This window comes from Panthera pardus, unplaced genomic scaffold (genome assembly GCF_024362965.1).
Source record: "Panthera pardus isolate Hobbes unplaced genomic scaffold, ASM2436296v1 HiC_scaffold_20, whole genome shotgun sequence".
Taxonomy (NCBI): Eukaryota; Metazoa; Chordata; class Mammalia; order Carnivora; family Felidae; genus Panthera; species Panthera pardus.
Genome location: NW_026526766.1, coordinates 17941615 through 17964130, shown reverse-complemented (window position 1 = coordinate 17964130; position 22516 = coordinate 17941615). Strand labels below are relative to the sequence as shown.

Below are 22516 nucleotides of genomic sequence, written 5' to 3'. Positions count from 1 at the left end.
CCTTTTGAGTCAAGAAAACAGCTGGGCTCTTCTTGCTAAATCCAAGAATCGTTCATTAATAGCCTGACGGGGCAGAGTTGCTTCAGGCCGCAGGGCCTCTCTGCTTTAATCACTGGATTTAGGATTAAGTCAGTAATGCTTAAACTGCAGAAAAGTTAGTGCCATGAAAACAGAAGAGAACAGCCGGACTCACATGTAATACCCCGTACTGCATGATGCACAGGTTCCTGGATCACCTGGAAGACAAAGAGAATAATGAGACATCATAATTATCAAGAGTCCATCATTTGGAGAAAGGGGCTTTGGAAAAGTTGTGGCCGGAGCCTGAACCGGGGCTCGAACCCGTAAACCGCGAGACCATGACCTGAGCCGAAGTCGGACGCTTAACCGACGGAGCCACGCAGGCGCCCCCGTCGGTTCCGCCGTTGTTAATTAGTAACACGGTGCACGCAGTGATTTGGCTTTATCAAAGCTAGGAACATCAGAGTTCTCATAAAGAGCTGGCCCTGCTTTGCAAGGAAGTGTAGTCCCAAGCTGCTAGGTTTTCAAAGTGCGGATTAAGACCCGGCTTCACTAGGCACCCCCTGGCCTCTACCGAGGGGAGGGCCTCAAGCGTGTCCACACGCGCACGTTTGGAAGGGGCCGCGAGGTTGCATCCCTCGAACGATAGGTTCTCCGTGAGTTACGCCAAATGCCTGCCAACGTCAGGGAGCGTCACCTGGGAGACTCCTTTGAAATCTGGACGATTATTTTTTTTCCAATACAGTATCCACTTTGTCTTCTGCGCTTCACGACCCTCTCGAAGAAACTGTCCTGTTCTCATTAGGTCCAATGATTCCACGTGGTCCTGTTGGCTCCGAGAAGGGACCCTCTCCTACAGCTTTCAGGGGACTTAATGAGAGAGAAAGGACTTCGAGGACCACTAAGTCAGTCTCTCTCCCTCCCTCTTAACCCTCCCGGAAAGACGCCAATTCCCAGATGCCATCACCAGGGGCGTTCTGTGATTTCCGCTGGCCCGCCGTGCCTGTGCCCGACAGGTTCCCGTGACACCCCCGTTCTGCTCTTTTTCCTTCTGGTCGGAGGTGGAAAACAATTGCTCCTTTTCCGAAGATTCCTTTCGGTACGTGAAGATTGTACGTCACCTTTAATTGGATTGTAAACAAAACGATGTCCTTTGAACTTTGTGCACGGCTCTCCTTCCTGATGTACTCCAGGCTCTATTTTGGTGTTCACAAAGTCTGCCTCTTGGCGGTAGGGCCTTGCTCGAATCTATAGCCAAGCGTTCCCCTTGAATCCTCCCAGGGATGTCTCAAGACAATACTACTGTGTATTACACACTATATGTCTAATGCATTGCACCAAGAGTTATCGTGGAAAACTTGCTTTTTTAAAATTTCATTTATTTATTTTGAGAGAGAGAGCGTCTGTGAGCGAGCACGGGAGGGGCAGAGAGAGAGAGAGAGAGAGAGAGAGAATCCCAAGCAGGCCCCGCACTGTCAGAGCAGAGCCCGATACAGGGCTCGAACTCACGAACCGTGAGATCATGACCTGTGCTGAAACCAAGAGTCGGACGCCCAACTGACTGAGCCGCCCGGGTGCCCCTGTTGTGGAAAAATTTCTGTCAGAGGCTCTGCCCCTTAACCAGGGATTGCCAGAACCTTGTGGAAATATCCTAGTGATGATGCAGCGGACAGGGTACCGGCCTGGGAACTGGGCTATCTGTTTCTAGTTCGAAGTTTTAACCCTGGCTTCACTGCCCTGTGAACGTGCACAAACGTCGCTCTCCTCTCTGCGCTCTGATTTCCGCAGGTGTAAAATGACCTCGTTAGAAAAGATGGTAGGAAAGACTCGCCAAAAGTCAAAAATGCTGATGCTGGGGCGCCTGGGTGGCTCAGTCGGTTAAGCGTCCGACTTCAGCTCAGGTCATGATGTCATGGTCCGTGGGTTCGAGCCCCGCATCGGGCTCTGTGCTGATGGCTCAGAGCCTGGAGCCTGCTTCCGATTCTGTGTCTCCCTCTCTCTCTGCCCCTCCCCCGTTCATGCTCTGTCTCTCTCTGTCTCAAAAATAAATAAACGTTAAAAAACAATTAAAAAAAAAAGAAATTAAGGGATTGCTTAAAAAGAAAACAAAAAAAACTAAAAAAAAAAAAATGCTGATGCTGAGTCTAGCAGGGGTTGGCAATCTGTGGCCCACTCTGGGGCCGAATTCAGCCACGTCCCTTCCATAAGGAAGGATTGAACAAGAGTCAAGACAGCCAAGGACATAGCCAGACCCTTCGGCAGGAGGCTGTGATTTGCTCTCGGTGAGGAAATGGGTTTTTTTTCCCCCTCCGTTATACAGCGACATGGTCTGTTATAGGGCAACCCCGGGCAGGGCAGTGAAATGAACCATAAACCAGGCTAATTAAGGGACATAAGGAATCTCGGAGGTGCCACGACAAAGCAAAGCTCACTGAAATTCTTAGAATTCTTGCCGGTGGGGAGGGGGGGCTTCGTGCTTTCCGCAATCCATTTTTCGGGGGATCTGAAACCCTTCGAAGGGGGTGGGAGGGCCCCAGCGAACACTAGTGGTTCCCCTGGGTGAGTTTGTTTCCTGCTACGGATCTATGTTTGCATCTGTATTCTTTTCAGTTCTGGTGCTAACTAAGCTGCTACTTCTCAGCTCACAGTTGGGCAGCTTACTTTTTCCTGCCTGTCCCCGATGAACATATTTGACTCTGACAGTTTTGCTAATTTGGCAAGGGCTGGGGAAATTCTAATCCTGTTCTCTAATGTTCTGGCCATCCCTCCCATCTAGGAATTTAATGAGTTTGCTCTCTGCTCCTTTAAGCAGGTCACTGATGAAAATGTTAAACAGAACCAAGCCTCAGAAATGTGCATACCAATGTAATCTTGAGTCCAGGGACCTTTCCAGCCCAGATGCACAGCGAACGTGGTACCTTTACAATAGTTTGCATAAATGAATAATGCATAGAATAGGAAGTATGTCTTCTAACAGCTTGTGAATGCCCATTAGTCTTTCTCATTATTACCGGTTATTCTGAAGAATAAGGATTATTAAAAAAAAAATTTTCCACCCCCGAAGATCCACAAGTCAGACATAAGCTAAATGGATTTAGCTTGACCACTGAGAGGCAGCTGTTATGGGATTAAGGAAAGGTAACAGTCCCAAACCTAGAAGTTGACTCTAAGTCAAGTTGGCATTTGGATGGTGAGGAGGGTTGGCTGAAGGACAAAGATGAATTTTCCTGGCTTCGCGTGTTGTATGCATGCGTGTGTTTGGTGGGGGGGGGGGGGGTGGTGGGGGGGGGCGGCAAAGTCTAAACAGTCTAGAATTGTGCAGTCTCGGAAGGTGGTATCCAGAGTAGGATGTTTACTTAGCTCTGGTTCCTTGGTATTGTCAGGCTTTTGAGCTGAGAGAACATAATCTGGGTGGAAATGGGGCACGTTCAGTCAGAATTCAGAGACAGTGTCACACATTTGGAAAAAAAGCCTTCAGAAACAGTTACTGGCTTCCAGCTGCTGACATCCCCACCAAGGAGAATGTGTGAGCAGAAGCCTTGTCAGGCCGGGGATACAGCCTGCCTTTCTCGAGAAAACCCATTTGTACGGTCTCCTTTTTATGGGCTGGGGGGCGGGGGCAGGACCACAGTGTCCCCTCTGTCTGGAGAGTTCTGGGTGATCCTCTGCGTCCCCTTCCACGTTTTCCTTAGTTTCATCGGTGCTGGGTCTCGTGCAAACTCAGTCTTCCCGTGGGGATATTGACGGCTGCTGTCAACGTCTCCTTCAGGGGTCAACTTACATCCTCTGCCATGTTATTTTGTTCTCAGGAATACCTATACCCTCGCCATCGAATAGGGATGGATCAGGGCCGTGTGAGTAGTTATGGATACCTCACTTAGAAAATGTATTGGAAAGAGATATTTTAAACTTCAAATGGAACTGAATGTTGACAATGGGAAGAGGAAGGGCATTTTTTATGGGTTACATAAACGGAGTCCTATAATTAAAGGTACATAGAAGCCAAAATGACTCGAATGTGCCTTTTCTAAATTAATTCTTCTTGTAGGATTACTTTTCATTTGAAGGGGACAAGCGACCTGTCGTTTTTTAAAGAGCAGCCCTTTAGCGTGTAACATCTAGGTATGCCACAGCCAGCCACGCATCAGGTACATCGTTGAGGCAGAATTGCCTCTCTGCAAAACCTCATGTCAGGATTCACTGGCAGGCTTCTAGGACTTTCATCCGTACCTCGTGGTAGCCCAGGCCTTCCTCTGTACGGCCTATTGAAACTGCTCTGTTCCATAGTCCTTTCCTGCACAGACCCTACTAGCTACTGCCCAGGATGATAGAGTAATGGGCATGTGAAACTTGTGCTCTTGGGAAGCTCCTAGGTTCTCATCTGCTTCCATCCCTCCTCAGGTATCCTAGACGCATAAGGCTCCTTTTGCTTTGACCTCTCAGGCCACCTCTGTAGATGTCCGTAAGGCAGCACCCACCTTGTTGTAATTGAACATACCCCGTATGCTTGCTTTTCCCAGATGATTTCAGCCTTTTGGCTCAATTACCTTCCCAGTTCCACTCACCTATATTCTAGGCTCGACCAAACTTGGGGCTCTGTTCACCTCCCCAGTGCCTCCCCCAATGCGTGTGTGTGTGTGTGTGTGTGTGTGTGTGTGTGAATTATTTATACGTTCTAGTGCATGAATGCTTTCCATCTTGAAGAAGGTACGCTAACATAGAAAATTTAATAACAAAATGATTAGAAATACAAGATCTACGTTTTACTGTAGGCCAGTGGATTGTCTTGCATATTTCTCCTCGGGGACGAGTGACTCAGGCCACACTTAACAGAATGCCACATCTGAGCTAATACATTCCTATGCCGACTTTCCAAAAATATGTTTTACCTTTGATTCCGTAAAGTTATACCCGGAAGGGGTGACTCTCTGATGGGCTCACACATCTGCACGTATAGACAGACTTCCTGCACTTGGCTTCTAGCCCTTCCATATTTTGTAGACAGACTCCGTGATCCTAATGAACTTGTTTACCTAGCGTTTTGGGGTTGGGAGAGGTTTAAAATATAGCGAGAAATGAAAGTGTTTGAATGATATGACTGGATTCCACTTTTCTCGCCTTTCCATCACATTCTATAGCTCTGGTGCATAAATGTGTTCCCCAGAAAAAACCTTTCTAGATTAAAATAACCGATGATTACGTGCCCGTGAAAGACAGCATAAAAATTTATCTGCTGAGACTGGATTTAAAAAGTGTGGTACATGTATACATTAAAATTTTGTTTCTCAAAAATATTTAACGGGGCGCCCGGGTGGCTCACTCAGTTGAGTGTCTGACTTTAGCTCGGGTCATGATCTCACGGTTCGTGGGTTCAAGCCCTGCATCGGGCTCTGTGCTGTCAGAGCAGAGCTGCTTCGGATCCTCTGTTTCCCTCTCTCTCCTCCCCTCCCCTGCTCATGCTCTCTCTCTCAAAAACAAATAAACTTAAAAAAACCTTTAATGACGTGACAGGCTCTGTGAATAAGGACGGCAATCCATATCTAGATATGTCTGTAATATATACGCATATCTGTCTATATGTGTCGATATGACTTTATCAAAAATCAGAAGGAAAGCTCAACGATTATTAGTAGCTATCTCTGATATTATTTATGTGTATGTTTCTATATTTTCTTAATAAGCGTGTGCTATGGAATTAATTTTAAAAACTGCTAGTAAGGAAAGAAAGCGCGTGCCCAGGTTATGAATCCCGAGTCATCCGTGTTTGGAAAACGGTCTTCTCCCACAGACCTCTCTTTCAAGAGAGCTGGTCTTTTGGTCACGCTCTTCAGTTTCTGTCCCCTTTCTTCACACGTCTGGCTTTTCATCTCTCCACCTCGTTTCTCAGCAGTTCTTGATTCTACATCACCAGGACAAGACTGCTACTCCACGGGGCTTGTTTAAAACCGTGGCCGATGTTTAAACGAATTCCTTTTTCCAAATTCACTTTTCATACCAAATGTTTTCCTGATAGGATTCTGTAAAGGAGGCCGATGACTGGGAAGTGAGGTTATTCTCGGCTCTGCCTCCAGACTTACTCACTGGCTGAGGTGCCGTCACTTGGGCCAAGCATCCTTAAACAGTTCTCCTCGTGAGCACCTGAAGCCTTGTGGGAGCATCAGCAGGATGCCCGTCCCCTACTGAGAGGTACCACAGCTCCCTTTGAGGGGAGAGACGGCATGGCAAGCAGCCCTTACTTAAATTGTTTGGGGAGATAATTAAGCGTGTTGTCAATAATGCATATTCTCTCGGAGTAAATATATGCTAACTGGATGATGCTGTCCGAATCTGTTAGGAGAGTCACTGGCATTGCTCGTTTTACTCAGAAATAACGAAGCGGGTAAGAGATTTATATGCCCACAAAGTACAAGTAAATTTAAGTCCCCAGTGGCACTAACAAGTATTACTTCAAGCAATTAGCGCTCGCATACAGAATGGACCCTCTGACCAGCTTTGCCAAAGCAGATTTTTTTTCCTGGAAGGTTCAATGGCGCTGGGATACAAAGTACTTGGTTAGGGGGACTGTTGATGGTTTTCAACCATTTTGTCCTCTCCGGCGTCTAAGGACAATGAATGAATATTTGAATTGGCAATAATGTAAATGGCGCAGCTGACAAGGGGGCACAACCCCCTGGAGGGGCGCGGTAGTAGAGAGCAGAATAAATAATCTAAATCATTGTCTACAAATGTCGGCTAAGGGACGGCTCCGTTCTCTGTTGGACTCTAGTCTTTACCAAGTCCTCTGGTTCCAACAATGGACTATCAGAATAGGCAAGCTGTTTCTGGATTTCCATTCTTCTCTCAACCAATTAGCGGGTGGAAAAGACAGATGAATATACACAGCCGCGTGCCTGTGCGGATTGTTCACTACGGCTGCGTGTTCATTCACTCAGTCATTCATCCTGGGGCTTACGTTTTAGAGGGAAAGTCGGCAATACGAGAAAAATTAGATAATTGTTATAGTGTAAACTAAAATGTGAATCGTCAGTAAGTGCACGAAACAGCCACGAAAATGCAAGCTCCATGAGGACAGGTGGTTTGGTGTGCTTTTCCTGTACCTCAGTGCCTGGGGCAGAAGCTCCAGAAATACGCATTGAATGAAGAAGAAAAACGTATAAAATAAGTACATAAATTCAGATAAAGGGTCAGGGAGTGATGAGATTAGAATGGAGACAAGAGGTCTTAATTTAGGTAGGCTAGTTGGGGAGAGAGTCTTTTAGGAATTGACCTTTGGGAGGAGATCAGGATAGTGACCAGGAGATGAGGTCTGAACTCAGAGGCCAAGAAAGCTTCCTCTGTTCAAGAAACATTGAGAAGGCCAGTGGGGCTACAGTGGATGAAGAGAAAGGAAGAGGGTCAGGAGATGAGGCCAGGGTCATCGGCTGCATCAGATCGAATGTTATCTGACTGGCCAGTCTGCAGCTGTAGTAATGGAGAGAAATCAGATTTGAGGGAAACTAAGCAGATAAAATCGAGAAGCTCAGATGACATGATGTGGGAGGTGAGGAAGTAGGATGGTTCCCTCGCGCTGGATTGAGTACTTGGGTGGATGGAAAGGAGGAACATTCAGCGGGTGGGGGGGGGGGCGCGTAGGAGTAATAAGCAAATACTTAACTGACTCTGCGTGATAGTTCATACACCACTTGGGTTATTATAAGTATATGCAGACAAGAAAGGCAATCCCTACCCTCAAGGAGTTTGGTGAGGAGACAGTAATTAGCAAAGCCAATTAGGGAAGAAACCACAATGTGGCAAAATATAGAAGAGATAAGCCTCTAATCTAGCATACCACAGAAATATTAGCCTAGGGCCTGAGAGAAACTGAGTTCTGATTCTCTTCCTCTCTTCCCACTTAATTAGCCTTTCTCTCTCTTTTTGAATAGAACATTTTGGGGCATTTTTCTTACAGTTAGAGTTGCCAGATAAAATGCAAGACTGAAATGGGACGCCAAGGACTGTAGTTTCAGTGTAAGGATGAATGAAAAATAAAATTGCCAGGAGAAGGGGACAGCAGAAAACATCATCCCAGTCTCAGCCTTGGCACTGGGTAGATTAAGAAACAACATCAAACCCTCTTCTGAGAATCTATAACTATAAGCTGGATCTTACACGGGTTATCTGAATTCACGTTTTCTGTGTGTTCTGGAACGTCTCAAAAGGAAAATTCAACTTAAAGCAGTCCTAGGTAGATAGTATCCCAGGACAGTTGGTAGAAACAAATGCAAATCCTCTCTAGAGAAATGCAGCCTTAGCCCAGATCTCAAAGTATGCTCACAGGTACATTTTCAAGGAAATCGGTCACAGTTTAAAAACAAGGAAGTCTGTTAAGCGTCCGACTTCGGCTCAGGTCATGAGCTCACAATTCATGGGTTCGAGCCCCACGTCAGGCTCTGTGCGGACAGCTCAGAGCCTGGAGCCTGCTTCAGATTCTGTGTCTCCCCCTCTCTCTGCCCCTCCCCCACTCGTGCTCTGTCTCTCTCAATAATAAGTAAATGTTAAAAAAAAATTAAAAAGAAGGAAGTCAGGCACTCTGAGAGAAAGTTGGCAGAAATAACAGATATCAGAATCAGACCTGCAGAGACCACTGATCTTGAAATTATCTGACACAGAATATAAAAGTAGCCAATGTTTAGTATTTTTAAAGAAATAGAAGAACATCTTGAAAATAGAAAAGTAACCAGTTTGGAAAAGAAGCAAATATAACTTCTATAAATGGAAGACATAAACATTCAAAACTGAAACTAAGTGGGCATACTAAACAATAGATTAGGCGTAGCAGAAAGAGAATGAGTAATCTCAAAGATAGATACAAAGAAAAGACAGAAAATTCAGGGACAAAAAGGTCGAAAACACGAAAGGGCAGTAAGAGCCGAGGAGGGTAGCATGAGAAGATTTAATATATGTCAAAGTTGGGGCGCCTGGGTGGCGCAGTCGGTTAAGCGTCCGACTTCAGCCAGGTCACGATCTCGCGGTCCGTGAGTTCGAGCCCCGCGTCGGGCTCTGGGCTGATGGCTCGGAGCCTGGAGCCTGTTTCCGATTCTGTGTCTCCCTCTCTCTCTGCCCCTCCCCCATTCATGCTCTGTCTCTCTCTGTCCCAAAAATCAATAAAAAACGTTGGAAAAAAAAAAATATATATGTCAAAGTTCCAAAAAGAAATAATAGCATGGGGAAGAGGTAGCAGTAAAAGAAATAAAATGAGAATTTTCCAGACTTATTAAAAGATACCAATCATTAGTCCCAAGAACTAAACATATATATTATTAAGCATATATTAAACATATATAAGCATAAACGTGTACATTATTAGTTTTTAGTCTGCAAGAAGATTCATCCTCATGAAATTGCAGAATAACCAAGAATACAAACAGCTCTTAGTCTATGGAGAAGGATAAAGAGACAGACTATGTCAGAAGACAGAAAATACTTTGAGAAGAAGACTTGGAAATTTGGTGGATGGAAGAGCGTCAGTCATTTCAAGAGGACACTAAAAACAGTGGCAGAAAGTTCTTGGAAATCCTGGCAACAGACCTGGAATCATAAAATCGAAGGACCAGAAGGGAAGTTAGGCTTTGGCCCCACTCAGATGTCGTGAGAGTATGAAGCATTTTTGCTTGTTCCTTTTGAGTCCTATAGTTCTTCTGATACAATGAGTGGGGTTTTTGGTTTGTTTGTTGGTGTGGGTGTGTGTGTGTGTGTGTGTGTGTGTGTGTGTGTGTTTGAGCCTCCAGTAAACTTTGTAAAGTAAACTTTTTGTAAAGGAACTTTGTAAAGTAAACTGATGCTGCAGTTATGGTCAAGTTGGGGTATGGTGAAGCGTGAATGCTCCGCCAGAGTCAGGAACCGTGTCTTACTCAGCAAACCTAGTGCCTCGTGTTATGCCCAGCATGAATTGATTTCTTTCACAAATATATTTTGAGTCCTACTATTTGCTAGGGCTAAAATGATAACTAATTCCTGGTACAATACGGAGCTCAGGGCGTAGGGAGGAATGCAGCAAGGAAAGAGATGTTGCCACGAATGCTGCGTAGTGTTACTCACGGGCTTGTGAACAATTCATTAAGAAGAGAAAAGGGTGATACCTAAACCAGGGTGTGTGTTTGAGGGAAGGGGAGTGTGGCCACAGAATGGCTCCTTGAGGAAGTGGAGGCTTAGTGAGCCTGGAAAGTGAGTTTGAAGGAGAGAAGGCAGAATTATTTCCATGTGGAAAGGCCTTAGGGCAGAGAGAGCTAAATGTATGGAGATGATTCCTCCAGTAAAGGGCTCGTGAGATTCCCCTTATATAGCATGGTTGCTCTCACCTTAAAAACGCACAACATTTTAAATAAAAGAATGGGAAAAGGACAAAAGGGATTGCAAAGAGTTTGCAAGTGATGAGTGGACGTTGGGGTTTGAGAAAGCAAGAAGAAATGGGAGGGAAGATGGGAGAGATAAGAGGCTGGGTCGTGAAGAAGCTTCTCTGCCGTGCTTGGGAGGACAGACTCTGTCCAGAGCCATGGGAAACCACTTTAGATTTGTATGTGGTTGTGTAATGATCAGGTTTAAATTCGAGAAAGGACGTGGTTATTGTGGCATAGGGAATGGATTTCAAGAGTGAAAGAGAAGAAGCAAAGGACTAGAACTGGGGACCTCGGTAGAAGACGTTTGCATTATCCAGGTGAGCTATGTTAGTGGCCCAAACTAAAGCGTAGTAGTGGAGTTGGGTCCAAGTGGACAGAATGAAAGATACGTGGCCGGTGGAAATGACCTGGTGGCTGTTGGGGGTTGAGTTACATCCCTCAGAACAACGTGTCCAAGTCCTAACCCCTGGTACCCACAAGTGCGACCTTACTTGGAAATAGGGTCCTTGCTTGTATAATGAAGTCAAGATGAGGTCCCACTGGATTAGGGTGGAGCCTAAGTCCAGTGACTGATGTCCATATACGAAGGTCACGTGAAGACAGACACGCAGACACAGAAGGAAGATGGCGATGAGACCATCGAGGCATGGGTTGATGAGTTGCAGCTGCAAGCCAAGGGCCAGCAGGGATTGTTGGCAATGAAGCTAGGGAGAGGCAAGGAAGGATCCTCCCCCCAGAGCCTCCAGAAGGAATCTACCCTGCTGATTCCTTGATTTTGGACTTCTGGCCTCCAGAACACTGAGAAACATATATATTTCTGGGGGTTTTTTTAAATGTAAATTTCTATAGTTCTTTTTAAACAAACTTTTAATGTTTTTATTCACTTTTTGAGAGAGAGAGACAGGGTGTGAGTAGGGGAGAGAGGGAGACATAGAATCCGAGGCAGGCTCCAGGCTCCGAGCTGTCAGCACAGAGCCCAGCGCGGGACTCGAACCCACGAACCGTGAAATCATGACCTGAGCCAAAGTCGGATGCTCAACTGACTGAGCCACCCAGACGCCCCAATATTTCTGTTGTTTTAAGCCACTTTTTTGTGGTTCTTTGTTACAGCGGTGTTTGGAAACTAATGCAGTGATACAATAAGTATTTACAAACATCATTTGCCCCTGTGTTTCTGCTTTGATCCTTAAAATACTGAGAAGATAGCTACCAATCCTTTCTTATTCACCTGCTTCCTTTTAATGGCGGGAGGGATGCTTTGTCTTCCACGATTCGAGAATTAGAGAGAAGGAACTCTGCGTGGGAGAGATGGCAAGTTTAATGCAGGGCAGGGAGTGTTAGGAAGCTTACTGTTTATAGATCGAATTCACATTCTCCATTTTAGCCTTATAAGTACTCAAGTTGATACTTTGATCTTTTTCTGTGTTTGCCCGCCCTCCCCCCCCCTCCCCCCCCCCCCCCCCCCCCGCTTCCCCAGTCTTGTTGCTCAGTTGGTTCTGAATCTTGGAAAGAGTTATTTTTAACAAAGCCCAGAGAGAGAGGGAGAAATGGAGGGTTTCCTAGAATTTTGGCTTAAGCAGCCGAGTGGTACTCTATCTGGAGCCATATAACTCAGGAGGCGGGGCCGTGGAGGACGCAGGTGGGAGATGACAACATGTAGCTTATGTTTGCTGCATTGAACGTGGTCCAACTTCCTCAGGTTAGGGATGAGTAAGCTGAGCCCCAAGGAACATCAGTCACTTGTCCACGGTCATACAGAACAAATGCAAATTTGGAAACTTCTGTTCCTGTGGACTCCGAATGATTTCTCTATCTCCTCCACGCTGCCTCTATTTAAGGTGACATATCCTTGCTTAAAGATATTTACACACCCACTCTAAGAGACCCCTTTATGCAGCCTTACCTTGCTACTCAAGACAATTTATCCCTCTACTGGTTGGCAAAAGCCCACATCACATCATCGGCTAAAGACTGAACAGGCCGTGGGCCTCGGGACACATAGCTGGGCTTTGCACCAACGATTTACCCAAATCATTCAATTAAGGGCCTTCCATTGTCTACGGAAGGGGTCCCCAGGATATTTTATCATTACAGCTTGCATTTCAAGACCTTGCTCGGAATCTCCAATCTATTCAGGGTATTCTGCCAAAGTTGAACTGCCTGAAGCAAAACAGAACAATCCTTTGGATTCTGAAAGAAGTGTCCGGGACAGCAGGAGCCAAGCTGAAGAAGGCCAAGGGATGGGGAGTGCAGTCCCATCGAAGTCATATTTTTTATTACTTCTCCATTTAGACAACAAGCAAAGGTTACAGAAAGCCTGACCTTTCATTTCCTGACTCTGCTTAGGTGCATTTCACATTCTCAGCATCCAAGGAAACTCCCTACTAAACACGTCGTTAGAAACAAGGAAACGAAGACAACATACATTTGTCTCCCTTGCTGCCTGAACAGAAACAAAACTGCTGAAAAACAATTTATTCTCCAACAGACATATTTTCTGGTCATTACTTTTTTGCCCAAATTGCTGGTTTTGTGTAAGCAAACTAAGGCTTGCGTAAAAAGTCCTGTTATATCTGGGGAAACAAACAAACAAAGAGCCACCCTCTGTGATACGCTTTTCCGGGGGCGGGGGGGACAAAGAGCCTCTTACCTTTAAAAAAAGATATTTTTAAAGACTCTGCCGATTCATCATCGGGCATATTTTAAAGAAGTGATGTTTTCTTTTGTGTATCTTCGAGTTGCTCTAGCAACTGGATCACTTTTTACTCATTAATCAGGAGGCACCCACCGGAGAACCTACCCTTCCTCCTAGAGTTTGGGGATTGTTTGCCTGTTCTTCTTTTTCAAACTTCCTAGGTTTTGGAAATGGTTGTCTTCAAAAGCCGTTCCCTTGATCTGAGCATTTTGCCGTGTTTGGTGCCTTATTCACTGCTACACATTTTCTCTTCTGTGTTACTTTAGATCTTCTGTGGACTACGAGGTATGCTTTGACGGCTCCTTCCTCTGTATTTTGTGCTGTTATTTCTAACAGCTAATGGGGGGTTTTGCTCAGTCCCCGGAGTCAGGTGGTGGATTACACGGAACCTTTCCACTTCCTCCTCATTACACATACCACAGATCAGAAGGGCCTTTAACAGTTAAAAATGGAGTTTTGCTTCCTTTCGTGTTCTTTCTAAGCTCCTCCTTCTTCTCAAAAGTCAGCAGTCCCATTTGGGTTTTCATGAGTAACCCTTGGACCTCCTGAAACAGTGACGAGCGGTGCACACAATTTCTAATCATTTGATGGCCTGAGGGATTCGGGGACCCTGTCTCCTGGCGTCCATACGCCCTTCTGAATACTGGGCTCGCATGCGGGTGTTGGTGACTCCAAACATCATGCAACATAAGGAAGAAGGACCCGGGAGTGCCTGTGGTCCAGAAGCTCCTAGCTGGTTTGCCAGGAATGTTTTGTTGGCGAGCGCGATGTTGACCCATACTCTGTTTAAAGAAGTCAAACGACTTCTCATGAAAGTCTGGATACTCGACGTTCTGCCTGAAACAGTTGAGGGTCTGAGCTGCAAAAGACTCCTAGGTGGTCTCCTATGGGCCCGAGTCCCCAGCTGAACCACCTGATTCTGGTACCTGTCTGGCACCGGTAGGTGTTCGAATTTAGGACCCTTGGCCTTGTTCAATTTCTACCTCCTCCCCCATTTGTATAGATGTTGACATCTAGATTTTTCAGTACCTGACCAAAACCAAACAGTGATCAGTGAAAACTAAATCTAATTTGCTGACCACCAGCCTGGTGCGTTAAGTTCTTTGAAGCTGAAAACCATGTTTCTCTTTCTCCTACAGAATGGAGTACATGCTAAATACTCAGGAAGGGCATTTTTTTTTTTTAATGTTTATTTATTTTTGAGACAGAGAGAGACAGAGCATGAACAGGGGAGGGTCAGAGAGAGGGAGACACAGAATCCGAAGCAGGCTCCAGGCTCTGAGCTGTCAGCACAGAGCCCGACGCGGGGCTCGAACTCACGGACCTCGAGATCATGACCTGAGCCGAAGTCGGCCGCTTAACCGGCTGAGCCACCCAGGCGCCCCAGGAAGGGCATTTTTAACGATGACCAAGAACTGTACAAATCCGCACAGGTAAACGTCACACCAACTTTTGTCACTCGAGCTTTTTGAAAAATACTCTGTCATTTAGAATAAGAAGGGCATAATTTTTTCAGGTATAGAGAAACACACTACCAGGTGCAGAGTGTGCGTATGTGTGTATGTGTGGGATGGGGCACACGAAGAAGGGAGAGGCTCTCAGAACCCATTCCCCCAGAGTGGTAGCTTTTAAGATGCTTCAAATGTAATAGATTGACCTGAGGGCTCGAAGTTAATAACAAGAGGAAAGACTATTAGAAGCAGTGCTGCGAGCACAACACTGATTTATCTAGAAGGTAGTGAAACATTAGACGAATTTTTATGTTCCTTGCCCTCCTCCCCAAATTAATAAATGGCACATGCCCTGGTTCCCAGCACAAAGGGGGTCTATCCGCCCCTCCAATCCCATGTTAGGACAGTGCCGTGCCTATGGTATAAAGGTGGGCACCCAAGCATGTGTGTGTGTGTGTGTGTGTGTGTGTGTGTGTGTGTGTACATACTCGTAAACATGTATGTAGGTTTTGTGAGGACAGGGAATAAATTACTGAACAAAAAGGCCATACTCTTCCAATTTGTGAGAGCCCTTTTCCCCAGTAGCCATTCTCAGAACAACAATTAATGAACAAACCCTGGTTGTTTTGATGGTGCAGTAAATATGGTCAAAAGTTGGCCACGAAAGAGAACTCGGGCTGTGGTGATATTTAATCTAAACGATTCGTGGAGAAATGAAGCCATTGCCATGATATAAATACAAGCTTAGCACCTGCCAGTGAGACAGGCTACCACTGAAACATTATGTCTTGGGGAGACGGGGCGGGGCGGGGCGGGAGGAGGCTTGCAGGGCCCGAAATGCTCTACCGTGGTGCTTTCAATGGCCTTCACGCCACATTTGTGGTGACAAGAGAAAAGATTCCACGGGACGGCCAAACAGCCAGTCCCTGCAAAGCCACGCTCTTCCTCCTAATGAACCTCCTGTGACCACTCGAACAGCACTTCGGTGGCACTCTAGGTCTGAACACAGGCGAGATTTCGCAGGACGATTAAGTCTACACAATCACACAAAGTAAAAAGCAGGTTGACAATTATCTGCCACATTTGGGGAGGGCTCTGTCCCACCATGAAATACCTTCGATTGGCTGTCTGTCTAGTCTGATCCTTTGGGGAATTACTGGCCACGTCTTCTCCCTATTTCACGTTTCATGGGCCTGATTGTTCTGGGAAGCTCTCCTGTTTTTCTTCCCCATGGCGGAGGAACACCCCAGGACTAGTTCTCCGGGTTCGCGCAGAATAAGAGCTCCGTTTCACAGAGGCTGGGCGTTTTACGGTCAGCCGAGATTCCTCTCTCAGATGCTGCAAAGATTCTGTCTCCAAGGCCATTGTGCTTCCTGCCATTTTACAGCCCTCCAGGGGCCTCCATTCATATTGGCAGGTGATAAGCTATTTTCAAGGCACGGGTAATCATAGTAATTCAGCGTTTTTCCCTATTAGCCCCTCTGAATGGGGAAAGTGCGTGGAAAAGCTGCTCATCTGTGCTGTTTCTTTTCTGTAGGTTTAGTGCTTTTGTGCTCCACATGGGCCCTGTGGTGAGTCCAAAGGGATTCAATGAAAGAGGGTCTACCAATTTTTCTAATGGTCACAAATTGCACGCATGAGAATGCTCAGCATTTCTTTCTTCACTTTGGGAGAAGCCACCAACCTGCTAGGAGAGCCATTGTTCTTTTCATCTGGGCTCTTGAGGCGCTACCGACCGAGACATGATCGAATGATAGATGCACACGTGGGCGCCTGAGCGTGTGGCCGCTCGTTGTTGGCGATGAGGCAATTTTCCGAAGCGTTGATACATTTTGGAAATCTCTAGTATTTTCTAAAAAATTTGGCACGGGTGGTAGGGGGACTGACTTGACCACAGAAAGCTCAAAAGCTCATATACTTTGGTTACGCGAGTAGAAGGGAATGAGATTCCGTTTCTATAAAAACACCGCTGCAGACCTCAGCGTTCTTTACCACCACATAAAAGGGGAAAGGGCTTCTTTTGCAATGAGAATTAAAGAGTCACACGGTCAGGAACATTCGGAGACACCTGTGATTTAGCAAGCCACCACGATCCCTCCTTTGGACCCATTATTGTCAATTATGTCTGCATGTAAGTACACGCAATTACTTTGTACAATAGGCTATTTACTTCATTCGTCTAACATTTTTGCTGACAGCCTTGCCTCCCTTTTGAGGAAATATGTTTATTTAGCCTGCAGTGTGAATGATTTCTTTGCACTCTGCTAGCATTCCAGTCTAAGAACTATTACGTCTAAAAGTAGCGTATTATTTGAAAATTGTACTTTCTCTGACCAGGACTTATGGCTGATACACCTAAAGGGAAGTGTGAGGAAATTTTCGGTCTTCAGCTCATTTTAGAAGCTATGCATTCTAATGTCTGAAAAAAAATGGGCGGTCATGATAAGATAGGTTCAGACGGAATGACCACTCAGAAGGAAACACGTGGCTTTGAGTGCTCACAATTCCTTCCCTTTACTGGATTGCAAACTTGGCTGGTTTTTCTCTTAGCATTTTATTGGATGATAACTTCAATACTGACAAGTACCGATAGTTTCAAACTTATAGAAGAAAGATTGATAACTTCAAACTTACGGAAAAGTTGCAAGAATAAACCCACATACCCTTTACTCACATTCACTATTCCCTTTTCACCCCATTTGTGTAGAATTTGCTCCCTTGCTCTCATTCTGTTTATGTTTTAAATTTTGAATTTTTTTTTTTTTCGGAATCATTCAAAGTAAGATACATACTTCGTGGCTTTTTACCCCTAAATATTTCAGTGCCTATTTCCTAAGAATAAGTACATCCTTTTGTATAATCACAGGGCAGACATCGACTTCTGGACATTTAATGTTAATAAATACCTTTATGTAATCTGCTCTCAATATTCCATTTTTTTCCCCCAATTGACTCAATTCTAGGATCACGTATTGCATGCAGACCCCTTGTCTGGTTAGTCGTCTCTAATCTGGAACAACTCCTTGGCTGTTTTTTGTCTTTTGTGACACTGACATTTTAAAAAGGCAACATGTCCTTTTTTTATAGCGTGTTTCTCCTTTGGCATTTGCTTGATATTTCTTTTTGTTTACATTCAGGTTAAGCGTTCCCGGCCAAACTCCTGCATAGGTCATGTGGTGTCCTTTTCAAGGTATCCTGTCCCAAAGTATCTCCTATCCAGCTGTCCCTCTTTAGTGAGTCTGATTTGCACTGTGGGTTTTGTCTCTCAGGAAATTTCTTCTCACTTAAGTCCGGCACAATGCTGAGCCCATGAAGCTGGTGAACAGTTCCCTAAGACAACTAAAAGGAAGCTTTTCTAGAAGAGACAGGAAGAAGAGTTTCAGAATTTAGAGCTCAGCATCAAGGCATAAAGAGATTTTTGGGATTATAAAACAGTATTAATAATTATGCCATTAATGTTGTTCATAAGAAATTCTGGCATTTGTATTTTGTATTCTGGCATATGCATTTTATTATTATTATTATTATTATTATTATTTTTAATGTGTATTCATTTTTGAGAGTGAGAGAGACAAAGCGTTAGCAGGGGAGGGGCAGAGAGAGAGGGAGACCCAGAATCCGAAGCAGGCTCCAGGCTCTGAACTGTCAGCACAGAGCCCGACATGGGGCTCGGACCCACGAACCGTGAGATCATGGCCTGAGCCAAAGTCGGACGCTCAACCGACAGAGCCACCCAGGCGCCCCTTCATTCCGTCTTTTAAATAGTGTAGCAGTTTTCTATTGCTGTTGTAACAAATTACCAAATTTAGTAGCTTAAAACATTACAGATTTACTATTCTACAGTTCTGTGGGTCAGAAGTCCACTGTGGGTCTCGCTGGGCTAAAATCAGAGTCGCCCCAAGGCTGGGTTCCTTTCCGGGGGCTCTAGCAGAAGAGTGGTTTCTTTTAGTCACTTGAGTTATTGGCGGAATTCAGTTCCTTGTGGTCGTGGGACTGAGATGCACGTCCCAGCTGGCCGTCCAGTGAAGGTTGTACTTGGCTTTTTGATGCCATCTGTATTCAGTTTGGGGGAGGGAGCCTAAAACTAGCAACGACGGGCCTCTCCTCTCTCCTCTCTCTCTTTTCATGTCCTGAGCATCTACACGGGGTGGGCAGAATTGTAGGCGCTGTGATGCAAGAAGAAATATGACAAAGTGTCCGCCTGCACAGAAGTTGCGTTTCAGCGAAGGAAGAAATGTAGCAAGTTTCAAAAGGAAATAAAAAATTAAAATGTCAGATCGTTGTATGTGATCTGCCAGAATTAAACTAAGGTGATTGATATGTGTGTGTGTGTGTGTGTGTGTGTGTGTGTGTGTGTGTAGGGGGTGGGAGGTCAGGGGAGGAGGAAGAAGTGAAGGAGGGACACAGACCGGGAGAGAGACAGAGATGCTTTCTCTAGATTGAGCGCTGAGGAGAAGCTTCTTAGAGGTGAGATTTGAACAGAGATGTGATGTTGGAAGCCCCCACGTTAAGTTAACAGCTTGAGAAGAGCACTTCAGGTGAAGGCGAGTGCAGGGTCTAGGAGCAGGAATGGGCTAGAAGCAATCCAGACCAGGGTCCTCCTGTGTAGCTGGAGAGTAAGGTCCAGTGATGATGTCAGAGATGTGGAGAAGGTTAAATTAGTAAGGCCCTTTGGATTAAAGCCCACATCTGTCAGTCGTCAAGCATTATCTACCAGTTCTAGCTGGAGTTACAGAGTTCTCAAGCGAAGGGTCACTGGTTTCTTGGCAAAGCAAAAGCATAATGCCCCCGTCAGATGACGTATTTGTTCATTGAACAGGATTCTGATGCTTTCCCCCAGTCACTTGCGAAATTCCCAAGTGGCCCATCCCACTGATGCACAATAGGACAGTTGGACAATGGCTTTGGGTAACTCTTATCAGCCATGCATACCATGGTAAAGTTAAGCTGTAACTGACTTCATGGTTCTGATTTGCATTTTAACATTCAGCGGGGTAATTACTATACCTAGTCCCAAGGAATAATTGACAGATTTTATGTTTGAAATCTCAGTAGGTCAAACTTCCCATTTGTAAAACTTTTCAGTGGCTCCTTTGTCAAGCACATAAAACGAATTTACTTCCGATCTGAGACCTTGTATGCCAAATTTTTATAGCCTTAAATATAGTATTTTATCACTACTATAAATGGTTCTTGACTTACCTCCCACAGACCCATCAGTGCTAAAGGCAAGAGGCCTCCCTAATTCACTTGTTTCAATTCATAGAAGATTTCTAAGTGGAAGCCAGGTCATTTGGATAATATTTCAAATGTACAGCTGCATTCTACTAAACATAATAAATCTGCAATTTTACAATTGGCCTGGGTGGCTAGCATGACTGGACTAGGCTTTCCAATAAGCATTCCTTCCAAATAACCTCCTTTTTCTTTCAGGATTCACCTTCGGATCTCACCCAAAGGCTCAATGCCATCACTGAAACGTTGGGGACACAGTAATATGGAGATCACAGTTTAGGTTGATTTAGTTTTCTAATGGAACATCGAGGTTTCCAGCAATTATTTTAGGGCATAAAGTTCTATCATGATGGTAAATCAAGCTGTCAGCTCTTCCTGGTCCAAATTAGAGGTTGGAGAGATTGAGAAACTTTTCTGCTCTAATGTCACACTCTTTGTACCTCCAGGTTTATGTATGTTACCCCTCTGGAGGCAATGCTTACCCTCGGATTTGCTTGTATTGGTGATCTCTTTGAATGGGGTGGGGGTCCCTTCAGGCAGAAATGCGCCTCTCCAAGTGCCCTCACGGACCTCCCTATCCCTGGTCACCCTGGGTGGACATTGCTACATTGCCTGCCCGGTTCACGCAAAACATTATTCACACGTATCACCTAGTGTTGGATAGTTTATAGAGAGTCAGAACACGGTTTTATGGAAGGCTTGCAAAAAAAAAAAAAAGAAGAAGAAGTTGGCTGCTACAGATGGCCATGGGCACAGCTGGGAGGAAAAAAGGCTTGATTGACCTGGTAACATCACCACTGGGAACATGACTAGTGTTTGGAGAGGTCAGCCCGGATGCCCCCTGCCTGCTAATACTTTGACTTCGGGTCCTTGGCCAAGGGCTGGTAAATGAGGCATGGCCCTGCCCAGACCCTGTCCCTGAGCCTGCTGCCTCCTCCAGCACGCTGTGCTGTTTGGTCCCCATGCTGCTGCTCACGCCCTGGGCTGGCCCATGGTGCTGGAAGCTGAGCTGAAGGCTGTCGGTAGGGCTGCAGCCAAGGTTCCTCTGGTGGGAGTTGCAGGGAGACTTCATGGAAAGGATGAGTCTGGACTTGTCCCAAATTACACTCCCGTTGACTTTTGGAAGGCTGGAATTTCAGACTCTGGAGGTGCGGAGGCAATTTACTGACATTCGCTGTTGGCCTCACTCTTAGTTGGAGACTTGCCTTCTGAGCAGCTGGGTATCAATATGCCGATGCTCCTGCCTCCCCCACACTCGGCTTCTCTCTATTCTGGTGTCTGTTCTGTGGCTTCAGTCAAGTTTTTTCTCCTCAACCAGCGGAGCTTGAAGTTCTCCCTACCATCTGGTAGAGGACTGTGGAATGGCCGTGTGCCAGGGGCATAGGGGGATGGGGCATTGGGGTGAAATGAGGACACCTAACCACACGCACGAAAGCCACATGTTCACTGGGTGCTACCCGGTGATAGGCACTATGCTCAGTGCTTATGGCACAGTGGCACACAAGTTAGGTGCGTGGCCTCAGATATGCCAATGGGACTCTTGACAGTGGCATTTGTGATAAGAAAACAAGTCAAATTTTACGTTGGTAGTAATAATAGAGCCTCTTGGTTTCGTTCTCTTGAAGAGCTTGGGTTAGGATTATCTTTAGTTTTCATTATGATATCTAGAGCCATCTTAGAAAGTAGAAGGCAGGCAGCTTATGGATGGTTTCCTTCATGAAACAGGATGGAATTAAACCAAAGTGGGTAGGACTTGGTCCAAAGATTTTCATGGTGTTTAGGGAAGGATGGAAATAGATACGAGGATTTGAGTCCATTTTCTACAATCCCACAAATCCAGTTAAGACCCAACCACCCGAAGTTCCAGCTATTAACTGCTGATCTGACTTTTACTTCTGTTTTGAACTTAATAGACGTAAACTGGGCTCTTGGCTACTGAGGGATTTTAGAAACATCAGAAATGTTCCACCCAAAGACAGTAATTTGGCAACATGTTTCTAGTTTGTTCTTAAACATGCAAGAGAGACACATTCTTTTTGGTTTCTAGATACCTCTGTTCAGGTGAGATCCATTCCACCCACTCAACTGCCCCTGCACCCCCTCAGTCCCTGGAAATTTAATGCCACAAGCCCCACCTCTGCCCCATATATGGTGCTTAGCCACACTCTGTGCTTTTGTTGCACTAGGTTTGTTTTGGAAGTGCTTGGCTCCGTTCTCTTTGCGCAAGCATACGTGATCCAGAAAGCCTTGGCTTGCAGCTTAACTGTGCAGGTCAGTCACGCAACAAGTAGGAAGAATTTTGATGATCCCCGGCTCTGAGGGAAAACAGCGTAGTAACACCAAGACCCAAGATGATGAGCTCATTGCTCTAGAATTGAACTTAGAATACCTCGCCGCTATTTGCTTTTCCCCCGTAACCGTAAGAATGTGCACTTGAACATAGGACAAGGAGCAAAAGGAAACTTCAGGGGGCACAGCCAAAGAGCACAGGAGGAGAACCAAGAATGAAATGAATATGGCGGGTTGACCTCTCCATGACTGTCATTCATAGTCTTTAGGAAAATGGTGTATGTGTGCGCTCTACTCTTGAAAAAGAGCAAATGTTTGGCTATTCTTTGGATTTGGAGCCATATGGTCCTAAGTTTGAGTTTGGCTCTAAAACTCGCCGGATCTGTGACTTTGGGCAAGTCACATAAACTCTCTGGGTCCTGCTGCTCCCATCTGTAAAATGGGGAGAA

General features: G+C 45.5%; 1 protein-coding gene across 2 annotated transcripts in view; it reads right to left on the bottom strand.

The window, feature by feature from the left end:
• The window catches only part of PCSK5 (proprotein convertase subtilisin/kexin type 5), a 444612-nt gene that overhangs the window by 49558 nt on the left and 372538 nt on the right, over positions 1 to 22516 (bottom strand). For both annotated transcript variants that reach the window (XM_053907817.1, XM_019463577.2), the window contains exon 25: positions 194 to 236. In XM_053907817.1, coding sequence (XP_053763792.1) covers positions 194 to 236 — 43 coding nt within the window. The remainder of the gene's footprint in view (positions 1 to 193; positions 237 to 22516) is intronic.